Raw genomic sequence first — 24,635 nt, forward strand, 5'->3', positions numbered from 1 at the left:
TAATTTTAGACGACTTACGCTTAGTGTCATTCTAAGCAGAAATATACCGTTCTGTGCCCAATGACTTTTAATGGATCTAGAAGGGTTTAACTCGGCTTAGGATGGTGCTGTCACTCTCCTACCTCAGAGAGTTGTTGTGAGGATAAAATGTGCATGCAGAGAAAGGGACCATGCACGCCTCCTGAGAAGTATTCTCCCCCTCTGTTGTTCCAGAAATTCTCACTGCTTGGAGTCCCATTCCTCCTTATTCTGGTTTTAAGTGAGGGAATTCATAACATTCATCATAGAATTCATGTTCTTTGTTGCAGTTCACAATACTGGTATGCATTCAGATATACCTGGGTTGAAATTAAAGTTGAAATTAGCTGTTTTAGGTCAGCCTAAGGGATAACTGAAATGATCCAAAACACTTCCAAATTCCGTGAGCAATTAAAATTTATCTCCTGCAATTTGGAGAGTGCTTTGGTTTCAGGGAAGTGAAGGAGTTGGGAGGGGAGAGAGGAAGCTCTCCCACCAAACAGCCATTAATTGGCCTCCCCTCTCCCTTTACATTTTAAAGGGACCACAAGCCCCTAACTGACACCTGACTAAAACCAGGTGGATAGAGGCCCATCTATCGACTACAGAGGCCAGATCTATGTTTAGGAAAAAATGGACCCATCATTTCCAATGGGAGGTAGACCTGGTCTCTGTCTTCCTGGATTTGGTAACATCAGCTGTCACGTGGGGTTTCTATTCCTTTTCAATTTTAAAGGGACAGGAGATACTGACTGTTTGCTAAGGCCAGTTTGTCTCTCTGCCTCCCGCCATGCTCTTGCTGCTGGAGGAGGAACAGGAATGAGGGAAGATTGAAAAAATGGTCCCAGATTTTTGGACCCAGAAAAAGAACCCCTCCCTCTATTCTGAAAGGATAATGAGGGTTTGGAAGCTTTGAGATAATAGAAAGCATATTCTGCCCATAATCCTGATCTGAAATCAAAACAAACATTTTTCAAGTACACACCTTTACTTCTCAATGTGTTTGTATTTCCCTCTCCTACATTACAGGTGTGCATTTGTACATTGATAGAACACTATGCAAAAGTGATCTGTTGATTGGACTGAGGTTCTTTATGTCCTGTTTTTCCTCAATGTGCTTCTGCACAAACCCAAAGAGAATCTTGATACTGCCATATGCAGTGTCATGTCATAATGGCTCCCCCCGCCCCTAGGATTTCATCCATGGACATGTGTGGAATGTAAAGAAAGAGAAACTATATGACTGAAGGAAATGTGCAGTTCATCAAACAGAACATTTTGTTTACAATTTGGTTTTAAAAATTCCAAAATAGTAAGAATTTCTTCATGTCTCATCGCCTGTGGAAACAAGACCAGGTTATTTAGAACTCATATATTTGAAATAAATTTCAAATGAGGAAAACTTTAGAAGCATCCCTCCTTTTATGGTTTTCTTCCCTAGACCTCTTTTAGCATGGGAAAGCACAGTGGGAGAATATGGTTTGTAAGTTTCGCCAAGTGTAGGTTTTCTAGGGTTCTGTCTGTAGACCCCCGATAAACTAGAAGTGGCTCCATCAGAATTTTCTGATGATAATGTGGTGTAACTGCGATCAGCATCTATTCCGCTGTGTGCACTATGTCCTTTTCTGTTGAGAAAGATATGAGCAAACATTGATAAGACCCGATGGAAAATCTAGGAGGGAGGAGGAGTCTTCTTGTTATGCTGTTGCCATAAAAACCCATTTTTATTTAATCCTCCACTAATCCAGTGGGAAAAACACCTGAAATGAATTTCACCTGCAATGTGAATAGTTGGTACAGACTGTGTTGCTATCCCATACTTTGGGTTTCTCTAGGAAAAAAACTTCCTCAGTTTTCAGGGAGTTTGAATTGGATTAAGCAAAAATCAGAATGGATCCTCACAAATGAGAGAGAAATCTAAGATAGATCCTTTTCTTACAGGAAACAGGAGTTGTTGAGCAACACGGATGTGACAACTCCCGAGAGACCTCTATCTCCACCACTCACCGCCCCGCCAAGCATGAAGGTAATCCTCTTACGGGATGCATTCTGGACCACGTCTTCTTGCAAGCACTCTTTATTTTAGACATGGCCCCAAACAGGGGCCATGTCCAGTTACATGAATGCTGTTTTCAAAGGAATGATTTACATTATCCAGTTACATGAATGCTGTTTTCAAAGGAATGATTTAAAGGCTCTCTCTTATTTATTTATTTATTTATCATCCACCTTTCTCACTGAGACTCAAAGCAGATCATCTGTTGTACCCACAGCCTGCCTAATAAGATCACTCTGAATTTGAAAGATTGCGGTGGGGTGGGACATATCCGAAGGCATGGAAAGCTACAACCAGAATAATCACCGAATCAAACTGGGTTGAATCAGACCCTCCTGAAATGGGTTTTGCCATAAAAATGACCAAAGATCTGTCTCGTCTTGTCCCAGCAATGGTATGCTAGGCAGGTGTAGTGACAAGACCCAAGTGGCATAAACCTGTAACAGGTCCCATCCCTTATATACAACCACACTAGATGTGAATGGTTATCATTACTTTAGTTATTTATTTAGAAAAATATATAAGGGAAAAATATTCAAGGTGGGGAGAACTGGGAGGAAAAAAATGGCCCTGGGAAAATAATAAAATTCGATTTATAAACTGCCCTCCAGGATAACTTAATACCCACTCAGAGTGGTTTACACAGTGTGTTGTTATTATTATCCTCATGACAATCGCCCTGTGAGGTGGGTGGGGCTGAGAGAACTATGAGAGAGCAGTGACTGACCCAAGGGCACCCAGCTGGCTTCAAGTGGAGGAGTGAGGAATCAAACCCAGTTCTCCAGATTAGAGTCCTACTGCTCTTAACCGCTACACTAAACTGGCTCTTAAAAGGGCCCCACCCAGACCCCACCTCTACAAAGGAGGGAGAGAAAGAGGGAGTCAGAAGGAGCTGTCCATCCCTATAGCTCTGCCAGGCCCTGTGCCTGGCTCACTCAGGCCACAAGCAGCCTTCACCAGGCTGGGCAAGATCTGTCCTGACCAGGAGCCACCTTACCTGGGCCAGCACAGCTTTTCTGCCCTGGGTTGGACTGGCCCAAGTGGAGGGGGGACAGGCCATTATCCCCTGCCCCCAGAAATTCTCCACCCTTTCTTTCACATCCTGGATGAATGCAGCTGGTAGACAACATACCTCTTGAGATGATAAGTCTGGCCTGCACTCTGTAGCCTCTGTGCCTCTTAGTAGGGAGTCCCCAATCACCACCATGTCTCTCCTTCTATTAGAAGGGCAGAAGTGCAAGTCTTCTCATCCACAGGGGCTTGAAAAACTTCCTTTGAACTCTGTCAAGCTTTTTGTTCCAGTAGTCCAGACTCCATAACTATGTGGAGGTCCTGGAACCAATTGCTTAGCAAAAAAGGCACTTTAGCAATACAGGCACGAGATGTCTCCTGATTTTCCTGCTCCTATGGGTCATGTTCTTCCACTTGCTCTCTTCCTGTGTTTGGTGTTTTTCCTTTTCTTGTCCTGCTGCTGCTGCTACCCTTCTAAGAGTGCTGCAGGAGTTCTTTTCAAGAACTTTCCCTTCCCTGATAAGATGGAGTGTGGATAGGGTAACTCAAGCTCTTGTATTTTCTCCTCTAGTAGGGCAACCAACATATACTCACTTCAAGTGTAATTTCCATCACCCTCAGATAAGAAGATAATCATGGCACAGCTTTTGCAGGTCACAGTCTCAACTCCCTCACCAGCCATGTTCCTTTGGTCTATATAGGAAGTAGTCCAGTCTTTCCTGCCCTCCCCTCAAACACCCTTGTCAACCTCCCACAGAAAACTCAGTTTGCTCCTCCCATTCACTCATAAGGTATGTGAGGCTATTTATACAACTATCTAACTGTGGACCCCACCCGCAACCAACTCAAGTCAAGTGACTCTCTTGTAGAGATGGGCACGAACAGCAATACGAACAAAAAAAAAAACAACCACAAACAGCCCAATCTGCTATTCGCGAACGAGCTGTTCATGCAGACCCATTCTAAATGAACAGGTGGTCGTTGCAAGCCTTATTCGTTGCTGTTCGTTACTGTTCGTCAAGCCAAACAGTCTGGTACCAGCAATCAATTCCCTTGGTAGGGATTGTCTGAACTCTGTCTGAACTCCTGCTGTTGCCCTGGAAACCCCAATCTAAACCCAATTTAGCTTGATAGGCAGGTCTTCCTTTCAAGTGTGGAGCTCCAAATTTGTTACAACAAGGGAGGAAAGACCAGGGGGGAGGAGGGCTCCCAGCTCTGACTTTGCAGACAGTGGGGAGACAGTTGCTGTTGGCATTTTGGTAGAGAGAGTGCACTGGAGCTTGAATTTTCTTTGTGTGTGGTGGGATAGGGATCTACTCCTTCAAGTTCCAGGGCTGCTGCCAGGCTCTGAGCCAAGCTATTATTTATTATTGGTACCTTTCCTGCTGCCTGCTCAGATAATGTTTCTGGGAGTGGTGTGGTAGGGATCTACCTCTTCAAGTTCTAGGGCTGCTGCCAGGCTCTGGGGCCAAGCTATTATTTATTATTGGTACCTTTCCTGGTGCCTGCTCAGGTCAGGTTTCTGGGATCTTGACTTGGATGATGGCTGGAGGAGAGCCTGCTGGCCCCCACGAACAGCTAACCACAAACATGTTCGTGAACATGGCCATGTTCATGGTTGTTCGTGAGTCCCGGTTCATGGATGGCAACGAACAACGAACATCATGTTCGGGGTTTTTTTCGGTTCGTACCCATCTCTACTCACTTAGAATCATAGAATCATAGAGTTGGAAGGGGCCATACAGACCATCTAGTCCAACCCCCTGCCCAGTGCAGGATCAGCCTAAAGCATCTCTGACAAGTATTCATCCAGCCTCTTCTTGAAAACTGACAGTGAAGGGGAGCTCACCACCGCCCTAGGCAGCTGATTCCACTTTTGAACTACTCTGACCGTGAAAAGGTATTTCCTAATATCCAGCCGGTACCTTTGTGCATGTAGTTTTAGCCCATTGCTTCACGTCCTACCCTCTGCTGCCAACTGGAACAGCTCTTTGCCCTCCTCCAAATGACAGCCTTTCAAATATTTAAAGAGAGCAATCATGCCCCCCCTCAACATCCTCTTCTCCAAACTAAACATTCCCAAGGCCCTCAGCCTTTCCTCGTAGGGCTCAGTCTCCAGACCCGTGATCATTCTCGTCACTCTCCTCTGCACCCTCTCAATTTTGTCCACATCCTTTTTGAAGTGAGGCCTCCAGAACTGCACACAATACTCCAGGTGTGGCCTGACCAAGGCAGTATAGAGAGGGGCTATGACCTCCTGTGATTTCGATGCTATGGCCCCTTTGATACAACCCAGGATTGAATTAGCCTTTTTTGCCACCGCATCACACTGACTGCTCATATTCAGTTTACGGTCCACTCTTACCCCAAGATCCCTTTCACATATACTACTGCCCAGAAGTGTATCCCCCATCCAGTATTTGTGCTTCCCATTTTTGTGGCCCAGATATAATACTGTACACTTGTCTTTGTTGAATTGCATCCTATTCACAGCTGCCCACTTCTCCAGAGTATTCAGGTCTTGTTGAGTTTTAATTCTTTCTTCTTGGGTGTTTGCTACCGTTCCCAATTTAGCATCATCAGCAAATTTAATGAGCAGCCCTTCCACTCCTTCATCCAGATCATTGATAAAAATATTGAAAAATACTGGGCCCAAAACCGAGCTCTGTGGCACCTCACTGGACACCTCCCTCCAATCTGATGAAACACCGTTGACCACCACTCTTTGAGTGCGGTCTTCCAACCAGTTCCCTATCCACCGAACTGCCCTATAGTCTACTCCACAGTCTTCCAGTTTGCCCATCAGAATGTCATGGGGGACCTTATCAAAAGCTTTACTGAAATCCAGATAAATCACGTCAACAGAGTTCCCCCAATCCAGTAAGCTGGTCACTCGATCAAAGAAGGAAACCAGGTTGGTCTGGCAAGATCTGTCAGGAACAAAACCATGCTGACTTCCCCGGATCACTGAGTGGTCCTTCAGATGCTTACCGATTGATCCCTTTAAAATCTGTTCTAATATCTTCCCAGCAACAGAAGTCAGACTGACCGGCCTGTAGTTTCCCGGGTCATTCTTCCTCCCTTTCTTAAAGATTGGGATAACATTCGCTCTTCTCCAATCTTGTGGCACATCCCCAGTCCTCCAGGAGGCCTTGAAGATGATGGACAGGGGTTCTGCAAGTTCACTGGAAAGTTCTTTCAGCACTCTTGGGTGCAGCCCATCTGGCCCAGGGGATTTGTATTCATCCAGTGCAGCCAGATGCCTCTCCACTACCTCTCTGTCAATGTCAATTAGCCACTCAGGTGTCCTGCCACATTTTCTACTATCTCTAGATGTGCCTGAGTTCTTCAGGGAGAAAACAGAGGCAAAAAAGTCATTAAGCCTGTCTGCTTTTTCTCTGTCCTGCATCAGAGTTTCTCCATCTACTCCCAACAGCGGTCCAGTTGCCTCTTTTACCTTGCGTTTGCTTCTCACATATCTGTATAAGTTTTTCTTATTGTAGCGAGCCCTCCTGGCCAGACCCAGCTCGTACTGAGCTTTGGCCTCTCTGATGGCTGATCTGCAGTACCTAGTAAGCCTCATATACTCCTCTTTAGAGGTCTGTCCTTCTCTCCATTTCCTGAACATTTCCTTTTTCTCCCTTAGCTTATTCTGGAGCTCTCTGTACATCCACATCGGTTTCTTGGAGCCCTTACCATGTTTCCGTCTTGCTGGGATAGTGAGGGCTTGAGCTTGCAAAAGCTCATGTTTGAGAATGGCCCACCCTTCACTCGCTCCTTTCCCTTCCAGCACACTCCCCCACGGAATGACTCTCATCAAGCCTCTGAGTTCATCGAAGTTGGCCCTACGAAAATCTAACCTACGAGTCTGGCTATGAACTTCCTTGGCTCCCCACAGCAACTGGAATTCAAGAAGGACATGGTCACTTCCCCCTAAGGTCCCCACCACCTTCATCTCATCTACCAATTCTTCCCTGTTGGTTAATATCAAGTCTAGTATGGCCGAACCCCTTGTAGCTTCCTCCACCTTTTGAAAAAGGAAGTTATCGGCCAGGCAGATCAGGAAATTGTGTGATTCATGACAGTTCTCTGAGCCTGTCTCCCAGCACACATCGGGGAAGTTGAAGTCACCCATAATTACAAGGTTCTGATGTCTGGATACTCTGCCAATCTGTTCAAAGATGGCAGCATCCATTTCTTCTCGCTGGTCAGGTGGTCTGTAGCAGACTCCAACAATAATACCCTTCGTCCTTCCTCCCCTTATTTCTACCCATATACTTTCCACCGGGCTGTCCGCCCCATTCTCCATCACTTCTTGACAATCAAGCCCTCTCCTCACATACAACGCCACTCCACCTCCTCTTCTACTCTTCCGGTTTTTCTTGAACAACTCATACCCATCCACTAGCACATTCCAGTCATGGGAATCATCCCACCAAGTCTCAGTAATTCCTACTATATCATAGCCCTCTGTTTGCAATAGAAGCTCAAACTCTTTTTTCTTATTACCCATACTTTGGGCATTGGTATATAGACACTTGTAGCCTTGTACCTTTGTTTCACCTTTCCTACCCAGGTGGGTCCCCACTGTGTTCACTTCGTCATTGAAGTCACCATGTCAATCATCCCCTTCCCCTTGTGGCATCAATTTAAAGCTCTCCTGATGAAGTTCTCCAGGTTCGTTCCAAACGTTTTATTCCCTGCCCTTGAGAGGTGAAGCCCATCATGTGCTAGAAGGCCTTCTCTAAGAAAACCTATCCCATGGTCCCAGAAACCAAAGCGCTCCTGCCAGCACCACCATCTCAGCCAGCGATTCACCTCGAGTATGGTCTGCTCCCTGTGTGCTCCTCTTCCTGTTACTGGAAGGATAGAAGAGAATACCACCTGTGCCCTCAATGACTTCAACTGCCTTCCAAGAGCTTCATAATCCTCTTTAATTCTTGCAACAGTATTCGAAGCCATGTCGTTCGTTCCCACATGAATCAGCACAAACGGGTACTTATCAGCAGGCTTGATGAGTTTTGGCAGCCGGTCGGTAATATCCTGAATTCGGGCTCCCAGCAAGCAACACATCTCTCGGAATAGGGGATCTGGCCCAGAGACATGGCGTTCCATACCCCTGAGCAAGGAGTCCCCGACGACTACCACCTTCCGTTTTTTTCCACTTCCATGTGGCCCCATGTCTTCTGCACTCTCTCTTCCAGATCTTTGTGGTTTTCCTTCCACTGTCACCTCTGTCACCATCTCTAGCACTTCAAAGTGATTCTTGAGCTCAAGTGGACCAGAGCATCTTCTTAGTTGACGCCTTCGGGTTTGTACTGTAGATCTGAGAGTAGGCTCAGAAGGGAGATTGACTCTTTCTTCTCCTCCTTGACTTTCCTCTTCTTGGCTGTGCGGAGCCCCCAGGCTGTTGTCCATAAAATCCTCTCCCTCCTTGATCTCCTGAAGGGTGGTGATCCTCTCCTCCAGGCTCTGAACCTTTTCTTCCAAAACTCTGACCAGCTTACACTTCTGGCAAGTGAACTCTGTCTTCTCCTCTGGGAGAAAAACAACCATGGCACACTCCATGCAGGTGACTGCGAAGGGGGCTTCAGTAGACAGGATTGCCTTCCAAATATATACCTAGAGTACCAGCAGAACCAGTATACTAGCAGAGTTTCAGGTCCCCCAGGCAGATCCCCAGGCTAAGAGCCACAGGGCAAGAGCCCTTTAGCTCTCACCCTCTGGCGAGGAGGAGCCTTTTGTTTCAAAAGGTCACTCCCTGCCTAGCCCAGCAGGGCCCCAGGACACTAGGGGGCGGGGCTTGTAACCAAGAGCAACAGCAACCAGCAGCAAACAACAGCAATTCACTCAGCCCCCAACAGCCTCACACAGAACTTAAACCAGAACCACTCTCTCTAGCAAGCTACACAGAACCCACTCACCCTCAGCTTCTCACACAGTAGCTAGGAAAGGCAAAAGGCAGAAAGACAACAACCCCTTACCTTCTAGCTTCAGCTCTCCACCATGTGCTCTTGCCTCAGCCCAGGTGCTTCTGCTCTGCCTCTGGCGAGGAGGAGCCTTTTGTTTCATTATGTTATGAAACTAAGTGTTTCATGAATAAATGTTTAACTCAATGTTAGTTAATGACTTATGTCATTAACTAAATATTTAGTTAATGACATATACTAATAATGGGACCAACAATAGAATGTAATGATGTAGATGTTCACTTCTATTTTCTGTTTTTTTTCCCTCCTCTCTGCTCTATTACTGGAAAGACTAAGGGCTTAGTACCCTAGGCTCAAGAATTAAAGGATTGAAATGTGCCTTAAGATGATGCTCACTTAAAATATAAATAATTATTAGAAATGAGAAAGGAAACTGAGCAGGTGGGTTAAAAAGCAAGAAAATTAAAAAGTACTTGGAGAGATTTAAATGGACGGTGTATAGGTTAAGCTAAGTCTGCCTATATATTTGCCTTGTTTCTCTTCTGCCACTTTATAATGAAAATACCAGTATTAAAATCTTAAATGGCTTGAGATTTGATATATTAAAGACTGAGGGTAGGGTGTTATAAAAATTTCATTGTATACTTCTCTCCTTTAAGAAAATATTTAGTTAATGATATATACATATAATGGGACTAACAACAGAATGTAATGATGTGGATGTTTATTTCTATTTTCTGTTTTTCTTTCTTTTTTCCTCTCTGCTCTATTTCTGGAAAGATTAAGGGCTTAGTACCCTAGGCTTAAGAATTAAAGGATCGAAATGTGCCTTAAGATGATGCTCACTTAAAATATACATAATTGTTAGAAAAGAGAAAAGAAACTGAATAGGTGGGTTAAAAAGAAAGAAAATTAAAAAGTGCTTGGAGAGATTTAAATGGACTGTGCACTATATAAAGAGAAAAAGAAGGGGTATGTGGTTATTCAGTTTCCTTTTCTATGGATTGATGTCTATATTGCAAATTTTCTGAAATACTGACCATATAATGGACTATCTCGTACATGAATCTGATACTAAAAAGTTTCTTTCTTTCTTTCTTTCTTTCTTTCTTTCTTTCTTTCTTTCTTTCTTTCTTTCTTTCTTTCTTTCTTTCTTTCTTTCTTTCTTTGTATTTTTGAAAACTTAATAAAACTTATATTATTATAGGATTTCCCCTATTAGAACACTGTACAGAGCAGTTGCCTAGAATGCCAAAGTGTAACCCTTTCAGAAGAGTTATACCCCCAGTCTCCTCCCCCCTAGGTTGAAGGAAAGTCAGTTGAAGTCGGCACGTAGTTGCTAAGAGATGCAGAGCTGAGCCCTCAATGCCGGGCGGTTCCCAGGCGCTCACTCTCACCTGCACTGTGATAACACAGCTCTATAGAGATCGCAGCAGAAACCCAGCAAAGGAAAAGTGAAGCAGCGAAGCAGCTAGTCTACTTCCCATCCCCCCCAATAATTAGACACCCCCATGTATGTCAGGCAGGCTGGTTTCTAGGGGTTGTAATAGTCCCGGTGGTTCCCCCTTCTTCTTTTGCCTGTCAGACAAATCTGACAGGTGGATACATATTGCAATACATCTTTCTGCATTCCAGGCCACCAAAACTGACGCTGTATCAAATGCAATGTTTTTAAATATCCAAAATGGCCGGCTAACTCGGCATCGTGACAGTTCTTCAGTATCTCCCCCCGCAACCCCGGCGGGATGTACATTTTGTCGTTCTTATACCAGCAACCATACTCTCTTTTCTCCAAGTCCTTGGGCACCCCTACATCCTTTTCTATTTCCACCTTAACTTTCTCTTCCCACTTAGGGGGGGAGGAAGGGGAAAGGCGGTCTGCTTTCACCACTTGGCTCCTGATGACCGTGGCCTTTCCCGACTGGGCTGGGGAAAACATCGTGTCTACTACTTCCTCCAGTTGGCTATCATGCAGGGGAAGGCGGAACAACACATCAGCCAGAAAATTTGATTTCCCAAGGAAACGTTTGAGTACAAAGTTGAATCGGGAGAAAAACTTCGCCCATCGCAGCTGCTTGACTCCCAGCCTGCGGGGCTCTCGCAACACCCCCAGATTTCTATGATCAGTCCACACCTCAAATGGTATCTTGGCCCCCTCCAGCCAGTGCCTCCACATACTTAGGGCCAGTTTGACCGCTGCCGCCTCCTTATCCCACACAGCCCAGTTCCTTTCAGCCTCAGAGAATTTCTTTGACACGTAAGCACAGGGGTGCATTTTCCCATCCTCCCCTTCCTGCAGGACTCCCCCCATAGTGACATCACTCACGTCCACCTGAATCACGAACGGGCGTCTCTCATCTGGATGGCGCAACACAGGTTCTGAGGTAAAGCAAGCTTTTAACTCCTTAAAGGCAGCTTGGCATTCCTTAGACCAGGCCAGTTTAGTGCTCAGCTTTACTTTCCCAGTGCCCTTCCCCTTGGTTTTCAGTAAGTCTGTAAGCAGCAAGGCAACCTGAACAAAAATTTTAATGAAGGGTCGGTAGAAGTTAGCGAACCCCAAGAACGACTGTAGCTGCCGCCGAGTTTTAGGAGTTTCCTAGCCGGGTACTGCTTTGACTTTGGTCAGATCCATTTCCAAGCCCCTTTCCGATACTCGGTACACCAGAAAATCTAGCTTCTCTTTATGGAATTCACACTTTGACAGTTTCACATACTATTTGTGTTGGTAAAGGGTTTTCAGCACCTCCTGCACCAGTTTCACATGGGACTTATAGTCCTCTGTATACACCGTCTCGTCATCAAAATAAACAATCACTTCCTTATAAAGGTACTAGGGTAGGACTTCACTAATTAAATTCATGAAAACTCCAAGAGCCCCCTGCAACCCAATAGACATGACTCAATAGACATGACATTGCCCCAGGGGGGTATTAAAGGCTGTCTTCCACTCGTCCCCCTCCTTTATTCTTACTCAGAAATTGTGAATATCTTTCACTGAGCTGCTACTCCCAGCAAGTCTTTGATCAAGGGGATGGGATAGGAGTTTGACATCAAGACTGCATTTATTCCCCTATAGTCCATGCACAATCGCAGGCCCCCATCTCATCCTCTGGTCTTTTTTGCTCAAGGAAACATTGACTCACACGACATCCCTTGCTCCCGGAGCCAGGCATCCGTCAAACCTTTCCTCTGGCTGGCTTGATGCTGTAACTTCAGCAACTTCACTATTTGCTCCTGATTTTTGATCTCACAAGCCAGTTGAATCCAGCCCAGGAGCATCTGGGGTTCATCCTGCACCATCGCTTTTGCCGCAAGGTTGGGGTTCAGGCTGGCTCTGAAAACTGTTTTCACCCCTTCTGTCCAGTCCCTCAGTTACCTGCATACTCCCGGAACTCAGCAATGTATTCCCAGATCGGATGATCGCCCTGCCTTATCCACCTCAGGCGGGTTCTCACCCTCTCATCCTTGAAAGGGCCCTTGTACTGCTCCTTTAGAGCCTGGATGAACACTTCCATGCTTCCCAGTTCGGGGGCTTGCACTGAGTACAAAGTCACATACTACTTAGCTGCCAAGCCTCCCAGCCAAGATCCTATGTCACTTACTTGGCTCAGTTCATCTGGGAAAGTGTGGCCCCACTCTCTTAGAAACTCCCCTACTTGCACCAGGAAGTAGCCAATTCCTCAGGGTCTCTGTCAAAGCGGGCTTCCAGTTTACGCCAAGCCAGGGGTGGCAGGTTCAAATCCTTTGGGACCTTCACTCCTCTAGCACTTGGTCTTGGGCCACTGGGAGGGCAGGTGCTGCTGGGCCAGGGGCCACTTGTGGTAACCCACCTGGCCCCCCCTTGGTTGGGAGGCCCTGCCAGTGCCCCCCCTCTGCCTCCTTGGGGCTGCGCAGCTAGGTACAGTTCTTGCAGTCCATCCATAATCTCCAGCATCGTCTGCCTGACTTCCTCCACCTCTTCGTGCAACTCCTGCAGGTCAGACACACCACTTAGGTCTCTGAGCTCCTTATCCTCTTCTTCATCGCCCATGCACTGGTCCTCTGCTGTGGCAGAGTCTCCCTCTTTGGTGTCCTTGGTTTGGTTCTCCAGAAGAGCCTCCAATCCGAACAGCTGCTCCTTGTCCTCTAGGTCCCTGCCTGCATTCCCTGGTGCTCCTGTTCCTCCTCCCAAGCTTGACTGGAACAGTTGCATCTTGCACTGCTCTTTCTGGTTCTTCAATCATCCATACGAAGGACATAGTATCCATCCTTGGGGTGTTGTGCCCAGCCAGTGTAGGAAACATTGGAAAAAATGGGCAGATGTGAGCAAGTTGTGATTTAATAAAGATAAATGTAAAGTTTTACATATGGGTGGGAAAATGTTATGAATATATATGGGATGGGGGATATTCTTTTGGGTAGTAGTATGTGTGAATGGGATCTTGGGGTTTTGGTAGACTGCAAGTTGGGTATGAGAAGCCAGTGTGATGAAGCAGCAGAAAAGGCAAAAGCGATCTTAAGATCTATCAATAGATGCATAGTGTCTAGAGGTGGTTCTAGATGATACATTTCTGCTCAGGCATGCACTTGTTTTAAGGTGCTCTGCACAGTTACATGGCAGCTGTGGGGAACTTCTTTTGGAAAAGGGAGAGCTCAAACTATCTCAGAACATTTCCACAAGGGGAGGGAGAGCTCCTGCCTCTCCCCCCAAGCCATTTTCCTATGCAAAAACAGCAGGTGGGGGGAGTTATTTTGCCAATTTTGTGCACAGATTCTCCATGTGGAGCTGCACAAATGAGTGAAATAATTTCCCTCATGCATGGTTTTCATGCAAATCAGCAGTGGGGGAGGGGGAGAGCTTTTCCTCCCTCTGTAATGCTGTCCTCAGCCCCTTTTAGCTCTCCTTTTTTTAAAAAAAAAGCAGTGGGTAGAAAGGAGAGTAACAAGAATGATTATGAGTTTTGAGATTAAGCCCTATGAAGAGCTGCCGAAGGAATTGGGATAATTCAGCCTGGAATAGAGGAAGTTGAGGGTGGATATGATTCCCCTCTTAAAGCATTTGAAGAGTTGTCATCTTAAGAAGGGCAGTTTCAGTTGGTGGTGGAGAACAGGACTTGTGATAATGGAATTAAATTACAGGTGGGAAGATACTGATAGAATTTTAGGGAAAATCTTTTAACAACTAGGGCCCTTCAGTGGTAGGGATGTGATGGTTTCTCCCTCCTTAGTAGTGTTTAAATGGAGCTTGGACAATTACATGTCAAGGGTGGTTTAGGTTATCCCACACTGGGCAGGGGGTTGGACTGGGGTTGGACTGGGTGGTCTTCAGGCCCCTTCCAAGGTGGATGAGATGAGATTTCCAGACTGTTCCTCCCTACCTCGATTCTTCATTTAAATCGTCAACAGTATTGGTTCTCTGCTTTTCATTGTTGGATTTGTAGACTTGTTTGCACTATATATGCATATTATCAACAATTTATATGGTATTTATGCATACAATGTACATAATTTTTACACAGCTCACCAAAACCCATTAACACAGCACTATCTTTATTCTTACAATATTTTAACCTATGGTGCAGTGCAACTGTGATCTCAGTGTTCACATGGGAAAGAAAACATTTGTGACCTTTCTTTTTAAACAAAGAACAGTGTATTTGTGATTCCAGAAATAATGTGAAAACAAGTTCACAGTTTGGGGGGGTGGAATATGAGGAAACAGCAAAACACATGGAAGAAAAGAATTGCTACGTTGATTTGCACTAAGGGTTAGTAAAATGGAATTATGATTTTTGGGCTGAATCAGAGGTGTGAGAAATCTAGAGCTAAAACACACGTTAAGAAATACCTAGGTTCAGCACGTGTTCTCTTACCTCAAGGTTTGCCGGGATCTGTAGGCGTCCTGGAAGCTTAAAGTTTAGCATTTACAGAGTAGCAGAAAGGGGAAGGGAAATACAGGCGCCTGTATTTTAAGCTTTAAGCTTCCAGGACGCCTTTAAGCTTCCAAGACGCCTACAGATCCTTTAAGCTTCCAGGACTTTAAGCTTCCAGGACACCTACAGATCTTTAAGCTTCCAGGACGCCTACTTTAAGCTTCCAGGACGCCTACAGATCCCGGCAAACCTTGAGGTAAGAGAACACGTGCTGAACCTAGGTATTTCTTAACGTGTGTTTTGGCTCCTAGTATCATCCCTAGTTGGAATGTGGCTGTCTGAGGTTGAATCACTTCTAACACTGGTTGCAGACATTGCCTGAATTGGGACCTGCACATTTAAGAAACAAGAGTACATTTAGAGCACCTGCATTCTCTCTTGCCCCTTTTGCCTGGTTTTACAATTCATCTTTTATTGCTTATACAGCTGATCTGTGAAGGGGAGTGCCTTAGGGGAAAGCTTTTCCTCTCTGCAAAAAGGAGCTCTCCATTATGGGGGATGCCCACATGGGGAGAAAACGTTTGCTTCTTTAGCATGGTTGTAGTCATGGAAAAGGAAGCCATCTGCTTCCTCACAAACCTTCCTCCCTTTTGTGGTAAGTGTTTTGCCGAAAGAGTGGGTGGGATCTAAATTTTGCACACAAAAAGGTGGTTTCCAAGGGAATCCTGCTTGTTCAGAGGATGCTTTTCATCCCATGAAATGGCTCCCTTTGCTGCGAAAAATGAACCCATAGAAAATTCGATCTAGCCATAATTTCACCTCTTTGGTTGCTGGTCTGCAAGCAAAGGCTGCCTGTAATTGATTCCCACCAGGCAATGTTTCATACCATTCTGCTTGCTGTAGAATATATAATTGGGCACAATAATGAGTTTCATTGTCAGTCAACTAAAGGGTAAATTAATCCCAGCAGGGTGTTGGTCAGCACCTCTTGCCAATTGCTTCTCTCAGAGTTCTCCAGGCTTCTTATCACATTATGTTAATCACACATCACCTGCCTTAAGGTTTATTTAATGGAAGTCCTGTTGGCAGTCTGTCTTGGAGGCAAAAAAGAGATGTGATAATGAGGCAATGAGCTCTGAAGTGCGCACATGTGGGTGGCTGCCTTGCTCCATGTCACCAAGCCTGCCTTGCCCATAGACCTGTCACTTTGGGGCAACACCATCCTGTCTGCCTGGCAAAAATTAGATGGGCATGGAAAACAAACCAGTTTGGTTCTGGTGCCAAGCAAAGGACTTGGACTTTCTCAAGAAAGATCAGCCTTGAACTGTGGGAATGGGACTTGGGGACTTTGGTCTGGAGTTTAGAAGGTAAGCCATTGCCATATTTGTTGTTGTTATTGCTAGAGTTGAAGCCCAACTGGGGTGTGATGGTTGTTTTTATCCAATGAGCTAATTTGCTCTTATGTCCCCAGAAGAGATGAAGCGGAGAGAAACTGACTTATGTAGAGAATCCATTGGAAAAACTGAAGACCTGAGTTCAAATTTCTACTCAAATGGTTCACTGAAACTGAACTGGTTCACTGAAACATCAGACAGGATAGACATTCATTTCTCAGTGTAACCTATCCTGCAGAGTTGTTTTGTAAGTAAAATAAGAGAAGGTTTATTTTGAATGTTACCCAAGTGGCTAGGGTAGTGCAGGAAGGAAACATATCAAGGGAGAGCTCTGTTTTATAGAGCCTGTTCCTAGTGGCCTTAAAATCCAACATATGCTGCCCAGATGGTCCTTATGTGTACACAGAAACAAAAGAAAACATCAGCAACGTTTTTGCATGCTAAGGATGGAACTGAACCTTAGATAGCTGAGGGTGGTGGTGGGGGAAAAGTTGCAAATGAGAACTTTTTGGCTATGTGAAGGGGGGACTTAAACCAACATCCTTAGCCAATTGTAGATTTCCTGACTTCACTACTTGTCTGAGAAACCAACTGAAGGCATAAACTTGGGAATCATGGAATGAGAAAAGGTATATTTAGCAATAAGCCTTTGATGCAATCAGTTAGATTCTGAATGCATACAGGGAAACACCAGTACTGTGTTTTATGCCTTTCAGTCAACATGTAACAGATTGTTTACAATACAAGTGATCATATAGTTCTATAAACAAGTCAAATCAGAAGTACATGATCTTCAGAGAATGATAGATTGGCAGATGATAGTTTACATTTAGGAATGAGAGCAGTCAAGCTGGCACCAGAAAACCTATGATAAAACTGGAGAGGCAGGCATTCAAGGCTAGAACTGGAGGATGCATATGTAACCCTTTTGTTCTCTCAGAATAAGATAGAATAATAAGTCAGAGATCATCTTTGAGGAGGTACAAATAGTAACAGTGACTCTAGTAGTTATCATGACATTCTTTGGAACTCGCCTTCTCAAGGCTGAGTAGCGTCGCTGTGTGTGTGTGTGTGTAAAAACTAGCTGATTGCAATTCTTAATGGCCTGCAGGCTGCAGCAGCTTAATATGGCAGTGTAAATGGTGATCAGAAAGTGTGTGGAAGATTTATGGGTAGAAACTGAACAATTTAGTTCGATGAAATAGTGTGCCAATAGGGTATTTCTCAAATTTCGCAAACGCTGTGCTTCTATTGTCTTCTGGTGCAATTACAGGCAGGGAGGTAATGAGTGGGCACATGATAAACCCACAGAAGGAATTTTATTTTCACATTTGTTTCCTTTCTGATCCTGAGCCTCAGGTTCCTGCCAGAAACCGGATTACCATGTAGCTGCGGTCCTTATTTAATTGAATATGCTGAGTTCTTTGCTTTAAAGGGAAGATCCCAATCATTTTTATTTTCCATGTGAGCAATGTCTCACAGTGGTACTGCACCATCAATTAAGATATTGCAAAAAATAAAGATAGGCCTGTGTTCATGCGCTCTGATGACCAGCCAAGGTCTCTGGTAGTTTGTCAGGCAGTCAGGCAAATATTTAGAACCTCTGTTTCCCAAAGAACCTGAGGAGCTCAGTGGCAAGAATTCCTGCTTTGCTCCTAGATTCATCCATTGACAGCTCCAGTTTCAGAACAAAGAGCAAAGACTCAAGAGCCAGCCTGTGCTGAAAATGGGCCATTGAGACTGAAATAAAGGGAGTAGATAAATATTTTATACAGCTCTGAAAGACAAGGGGAGAGGCTGTAACTATGGCTTGGCTATGTCAGGGAATGGTTAATAAATACGCAGATACCAGCTCCCATGGGCAGGAGGAGAACAGAATGATTTTCCCACAGGCTCAGTTTGCCTGCCAGGTTGCAGTGGATGAGTGAAAGAGGCAGGAAATGCACTTTGGGTTCCAAAACCTCTGCCTACACAGGGCAGCCAGGATCAGGGGGCTCCCTTGCCTTAGCAGATGGAAGTATTCGAGGACCAGGACCAGGTTGGCTATGGTGTTCAGTATTCCAGAGAGCAACCGACCTCTCAGGGTCAAAAGTGTCAAAAAGTGGTATATGCAAAGGTGTGGATCAGGACTACAGTGCAAGGGTGGTGGGAGGTGAACTCTTCCCCTCCCCCCATACTCTGAGCTTCTCTGAGCTGCTGTTACTCCCACTAAGGACAGAAGATGGTGTTCTTTCCTCCTAGGCTGCCAGATCCCCTTACCCTTCTGGTGGGAGGGGGGACCTGGTGCTTACCTTCTCTTCACTCCTTGTGTGCTCCTTGCACAGGCATGAGGGCATGCACACTTCTTAGTGGATGATCTGGGCCACATATTGGCCCACTTGGGGCCAAAATTACAATTACAAAATTACAATTTCAAAATTACAAAATTGGCCCAATGCAAAGCACGGGAGCACTCTCAGGGCAGCGTAATGATATCACTCCTGGAAATGATGTCATTGCACCACTCCAGGAGTGTGCCCTGGAGGCCTGTTCCCCTCCTCACTGGCCACATGAGTGATGGGGGGTCTGAGGGTGGGAGTGGGGGATCTCCTGCCTCCACCAGGCAACCTGGGAGCCCTATTTCCTCCTCCTATTGTGAATATAATCTGGAGGGGGATTACGAGGGCAATGGCACAGAGACAGATTTAGCCTGATCCACATTGTTGACCTTCCATGCACCTATTTTTAATGGCCTTTTGCTTTTCTGAATCACCTCCAGCTCCAATGAAGTGGAGAAAAACCAGGATTTGCTCTTTACTTTGGGGGGAGAAGCAACTGAACACCAGGAAGCAAAATTGGCAGGTACCATGATGCCCACGGGCACCACTCTGGGAATCACTGTTCTAAGTTATTCTAGGCAAAACAAATAAAGCAAAGCAATAAAACAAACAAGAAGGTTTGGCTTCCATTCAAAGGATATTTGAGTGAAAGCACAACAATCCCCCTTTCTGCAGTCCAATTACATAGTTTTTGAGAACCTCCCTGTTGAGTTCTGATTTTTTTTAATTGAGGGAGGATGAGTTGTGAGTGTCCGTGCATAGTATTATATGGCCTCTCAAAATGAATAACAAAAACTAATCCCATTGGATGGCTACTGGGTTTTCTGATCTTCTGTGAGCTTTGCTTTGATGATGTTTTTAATAGAAAGCTGAAACTTTATGATTTACCATAGAGAGAACTGAATAGTCCCACAGCAGAGCTGCTGCTTGGCTCTTTATTTTTCCCTGTAAGTTTTAGGATCCTACCATGCCGGGCAGTGGAACGTTTCTTTTGGAGCAAGTTTCATCAAGGCAGGGAACATGTTTGAAAAGCTAATTAAAAAGTTTTCTACTACTAATGTAAGACATCCCAAGAAATTCCCAGTCTTAAGCTGCAATTCTGCAGATTTCCTTCATAGTAAGCACAATTGAAGTCAGTGGGACTGACTTCTAAGTAGCCTGTCCCAGAAAGCTTGGACAATCCACAGCAGCCTGAGGTGCAAGCTTCAAACCTGTAGCTCTTTAATTTACTGTTGATAATTGTCTCTATATTATTTTTTTAAAACACTGTACAGTGAAAGCAATGAAAAAGCAAATTTGCAGTGTTCTCTCACATTGCAATAAAGTGAAAGGACTTCATACAACCTCTTCTGTAGCAAGCACTTTCTCTTTTCCAAAATGACCTGTCCCACTCTTAAAGGGAAAGTGATAGTATTTTGAATCCTACTATATAAAAGGCATACTGTATTCCTGACAACTCACCTCATACCCTGGTGCACCTCCAGAGGGCACTGCTGTGGAGGGAAGCCCAGATGAGGCAGCCTGTCCCTCCAGAGAGCATGCAAGAAGCCAAGGCCGGGATCAGGCACGGAGCAGGTGGCAATGCCTGCCCCCCACCTTCACCCAGCTGGGATCAGGCACAGAGCAGGAGGCAATGCCCACCCCCTTCAACCACTGGAATCAGGAGGGGAGCAGGTGGAAATGCCTGCCCCCCCACCTTCACCCAGCTGGGATTACACGTAGAGTAGGAGGCAATGCCCACCCCCTGCCATTACCCAGCTGGGATCAGGAGCGGAGCAAGTGGCAATGCCCCCCTTCACCCCGCCTGGAGCAGGCCTGGAGCACGCAGCAATGCCTGCCCCCCTTCACCCAGCCAGGATCAGGCACAGGGCAGCCAGCAATGGCTTTACCCAGCTGGGATCAGGCATGTAGCAAGCGACAATGCCTGCCCCTCTTCACCCAGCCAGGATCAGATGTGGAGAAGGCAGAAATGCCCGCCTCCCTTCACCCAGACGGAATCAGGCACAGAGCAGGAGGCAATGCCCACCCATGCCCTTTCACACAACCAGAATCAAGAGTAGAGCAGGTGGCAATGCCCTCTCCCCCTTCACCCAGCTGGGATCAGGAGCAGAGCAGGTGGCAATGTCTGCCCCCACCTTCACCCAACTGGGATCAGGCATGGAGCAGGTGGCAATGCCCTCCCCCTTCACCTGGCTAGGAGGAGGAGTGGAGCAGGTGTCAGTGCCCCCCACCTTCATCTGGCCTAGATCAGGTATGGAGCAAGAGGCAGTGTCCAGCCCCTCTTCACCCAACCAGGATTAAGAGTGGAGCAGGTGGCAATGCTCACCCCCCCCACACACACATTCACGCAGCTGGGATCAGGCATAGAGCAGAAGGCAAGGCCCACCCACCCCCCTTCACCTGGCCAGGATCAGGCATTGAGCAGGTGGAAATGCCCTCCCTCCCTTCATCCGCCCAGGATCAGTAGTGGAGCAGGTGGCAATGCCTGCCCCACCCACCTGCCCTCCCTCCCCTTTCTAGAGCCTGTTATATTTTCCCCCCACAATGGGCTTTGTTACTAGTTAAACATAAAAGTGTGGACAGGGGCTGTGGCTCAGTGCTAGAGCAGAAAGTCCCAGGTTTGATAGTAAGTCCTCTTAAAATGAGCAGACAGTAAGTGCTGTGAAAGAGCTCCACTTGAGACTCTGGAGAGCTGCAGCCAGGCAGAGTAGACTAAACTGACCTGAATAGTCATTCTGTTATCATGGGGGGTGGTCATTGCTCAGTGATGAAATAATTAACAGTTTTGGTCCCTTTTTCAGCAGGCAGGAATGTTGGGAAGCATCAGAAATGCAGATTGAAGGCTGAATTTTCTCAGTTATATGTCCTCATAATGAGGGGCTTGTATTGCCCTCCCCCCTATTTAACTAGGTCTTTGCTGTCATGATGCTGGTAGAAATGAGTATGTGTTGCTTGTGCCTGAAGGTCCAGTGGGCCCCAGCCAGCACGAGCTACCTTCCTCCAAGGGAAGAGCCACTTTAACTGGAGAAAGGCTCCTGGGGTACAGGAAGTTCCCCTAGCCTATGGTTGGATATACGCCACCCTTTCCAAATTAAGATTGATCAAGGTGGGTAGCCATGACTGTCCAGTAGCACCTATAAGACTAATATACCCTACCACAAATTTTGTTAGTCTACTGGACTCTAGCTCTTTCCCAAACTAAGACTGGAACTTTGCTTTCCATATGAGATTATTTCTATGGAATTGAGGAGAGGTCCATGTACGGTAGCAACCTCCAGGCTGGGAATTCCTGGAGATTTGGGGGTGCCTGGGAAGTCAGAGTTTGGGGATGAGAGAGAGCTTGGCAGGGAGGTGGTTTCATAGTCTACCCTCCATAACAACCATTTCCTCCAAGGGAACTGATCTCAGTAGTCAGGAGATTAGTTGTTATTCTGGGAGAACTCCAGGCCCCACTTTGTTGTAGTAACCATAACCAGAGAATGATGTTTATTTATTTTATATGACTCAATGTATATCCTATGCTTTATTGTGAGGAGGACATGGAGGAAGAGGTTCCCCTTTACACTTTTCAACCACTGGGATTGGAGGCTGCATTCTCAACATCTACATGGATGTAGGGGTACAGACATGACATTTCTGCCTCCCCAAAAATTGTTCTTCCCCTCAAGGGCCAGGTTTGTCAGGATAACGCTCGTGAAATTTTGAAATTAGTCTGAGAGCATTTACATGAGGTTGCTCTACCCATTCTCTGAAAGATTCCTCAAAGTCCTTCCACCTCACTAAATAAAAAAGTATACTGTGTTTGATTTTAGAGTCCAGAATTTCTTCTACTTCATAGTGGATCTGGCCATCCACTAATGTTAGATGAGGAGCTCCCTTTCCTGGATGCCATTCATCAGGTGGGGGAGCTTTTTTCAAAAGGCTGAAATGAAAATTGGGTGAATTTGTCCTAAGTTCTTTGGAAGCTCCACTTACCATTACATCATTTATTACTCTCTTTACAGGAAAAGGTCCTAGGTATTTTAACCCCAGTTTCTAACTGGGCTGTTCTCCCTTAATGTTTTTTGTGGAGATGTACACAAAGTCTCCTGGTTGTAGCTGCCATTATTCAGAACATTTCCTATTAGCAAATTTTTTATAGTCCTCTTTAGCTTTCTTCAAAGTCTCTTGTATCACTTCCCATTGGGAAGTTGTTGGCCCACCACTCTCCCAAATCTCCAGGTTTTTGGGAACCAGGGGTTGTAGTAAAAAGTAAAGCGTTTCCCTCATATCCTTGGGCTATCTTGAAAGGCGAAACTTCTGTAGAGCTGTGGATCAAATTGTTATATGCATATTCAGCAAAATAAATGAAATCGATCCAATTATCTTGTTGATAGTTAATGTAGCATTTTAAAAATTGTTCTAACACTTGATTTGTGCATTCGGTTTGTCCATCAGTCTGAGGATGATGAACAGAGCTTAAACCTTATTCAATTCTAGCAACTTTGAGAAGCTCCCGCAAGAAGTTGGCAACGAACTGTACCCCCCGATCTGAGATTACTTTGGTAGGAAATGAATGTAATCTGACCACGTTTCATGAAAAGGCTGGTTAATTTTTTAGCTGCGGGGATAGTCGTACATGGAATGAAATGAACCTGCTTAGAAAATAAGTCTGCAAACACTAAAATGACTGTATATCCTTTTGAGGAGGGAAGGTCAGTTATAAAGTCCATTGAGATTACAGCCCAAGGTCTAGGAGGGATTTCCAAAGGTTGCAATAGTCCAGGGGGTTTCCCCCTCCTAGTTTTCCCCATTATACATACTGGACAGGAAGATATATATTGAGAGACATCTTTTCTCATATTTGGCCACCAAAATTGTCTTTGCACTAAATGAAGGGTTTTCAAATACCCAAAATGACCCGCTAAGTTTGCATCATGACATTGTTGTAAGATTTCTTTTCTTAAACTGGTTGGGATGTAGAGTTTGCCCCTCCTCTACCAGTGGCCATCCTCCTTTTGTTTCAGTTTGGCTTTGGGCACCTTTCCCCCCTCCCTTTCAGTTTCAGCTTTTATTCTCTCTCCCCATTCTGAGAGATCAGGTTTCGTGCTGCTTTGTGTTTTTGCAGCTTGCAGTAAATCCGACAACACCAATTGTGTTGCCTTACCTGCAGCGTGGGTAGCCATGATGTCTGGCCCCAATCCTGGTTTTTAAGCCTGGCCACAGCTCCCAACTCACAGATGTCCAAAGGATCTGTTCCTGTCTCAACTGTAACTCCACGACGTTCCACGGCATTGCCAGGGGGTAATCCAGGGTCCCCCGATATTTGTAAATCCTCCGCTATGTCTCCCAAGAAGCGGTACTCGCTGGTCTCAGCCATCCACTGTGGTTTCACGCTCAACCCCTCGTGGCCCGTTAGAGTGGCTGGTCCCCTTGCCATCGGCTCGCCAACATACCCCTCCATCTCGATAGAATGCTGAAAGTACATTGTTCCATGGCGTTGCATCCTCTCCTCTGCAGTTATGGATCTATGAGGGCCCCACTCGTGCATGGGTGATAGATTCCATTGGTCGTAGGTAGACCCAGCTTCAGGGATCGCTCCCAGTTCAGGATACATCAGGAGGGTCCCTGAGGCACTAAGTCCCCTCATTGCCGATATATTATAGTCCATACGGTAGTCCAAACTCGTGTGGGTCACAGGTGCTAGCTCTCTGGAAGTCCCTTCCAGAGTTGCACCTGGTCACAGTTGATTGATGGGATCCTCTGGCGCTGTTGGCCCCAGGTCAGGCTCTGACGATGTAAAGCCTGTAAGCCATTCTCCAAGGGTTGCAGGTGCAGCGGAAGATGAGGACTCCTGTGAAAATGTCAGGCTATGGATGGCAGGATATGGCAGACAGACCCCTGTACCATTGCAACAAGAAATGCAGGCTCTTGGTTAAATGGTTTTATTCAGAAATCAAATCATTTCCATATATATGTCCATAGAATTACTCAGAAGCAAGGAAGTGTCTAAGTAGTACACGTTCCCTTGAGACAGGAATAGAAACTTGAAGAAAGTACATCTCTAAATACCCAAT

At 45.7% G+C, this 24,635-nt stretch overlaps 1 protein-coding gene across 4 annotated transcripts in view; it reads left to right on the forward strand.

Annotated features, from left to right (window-relative positions):
- The window catches only part of RAP1GAP2 (RAP1 GTPase activating protein 2), a 312,617-nt gene that overhangs the window by 81,833 nt on the left and 206,149 nt on the right, over positions 1-24,635 (forward strand). For 3 of the 4 annotated variants that reach the window (XM_055000969.1, XM_055000968.1, XM_055000967.1), the window contains exon 2: positions 1,960-2,044. In XM_055000969.1, coding sequence (XP_054856944.1) covers positions 1,960-2,044 — 85 coding nt within the window. Of the gene's footprint in view, positions 1-1,959; positions 2,045-24,635 lie in introns of those variants that run through there. The other variant, XM_055000972.1, reaches the window with a different exon arrangement.

Source organism: Eublepharis macularius, chromosome 17 (genome assembly GCF_028583425.1).
Source record: "Eublepharis macularius isolate TG4126 chromosome 17, MPM_Emac_v1.0, whole genome shotgun sequence".
NCBI classification, from domain to species: Eukaryota; Metazoa; Chordata; class Lepidosauria; order Squamata; family Eublepharidae; genus Eublepharis; species Eublepharis macularius.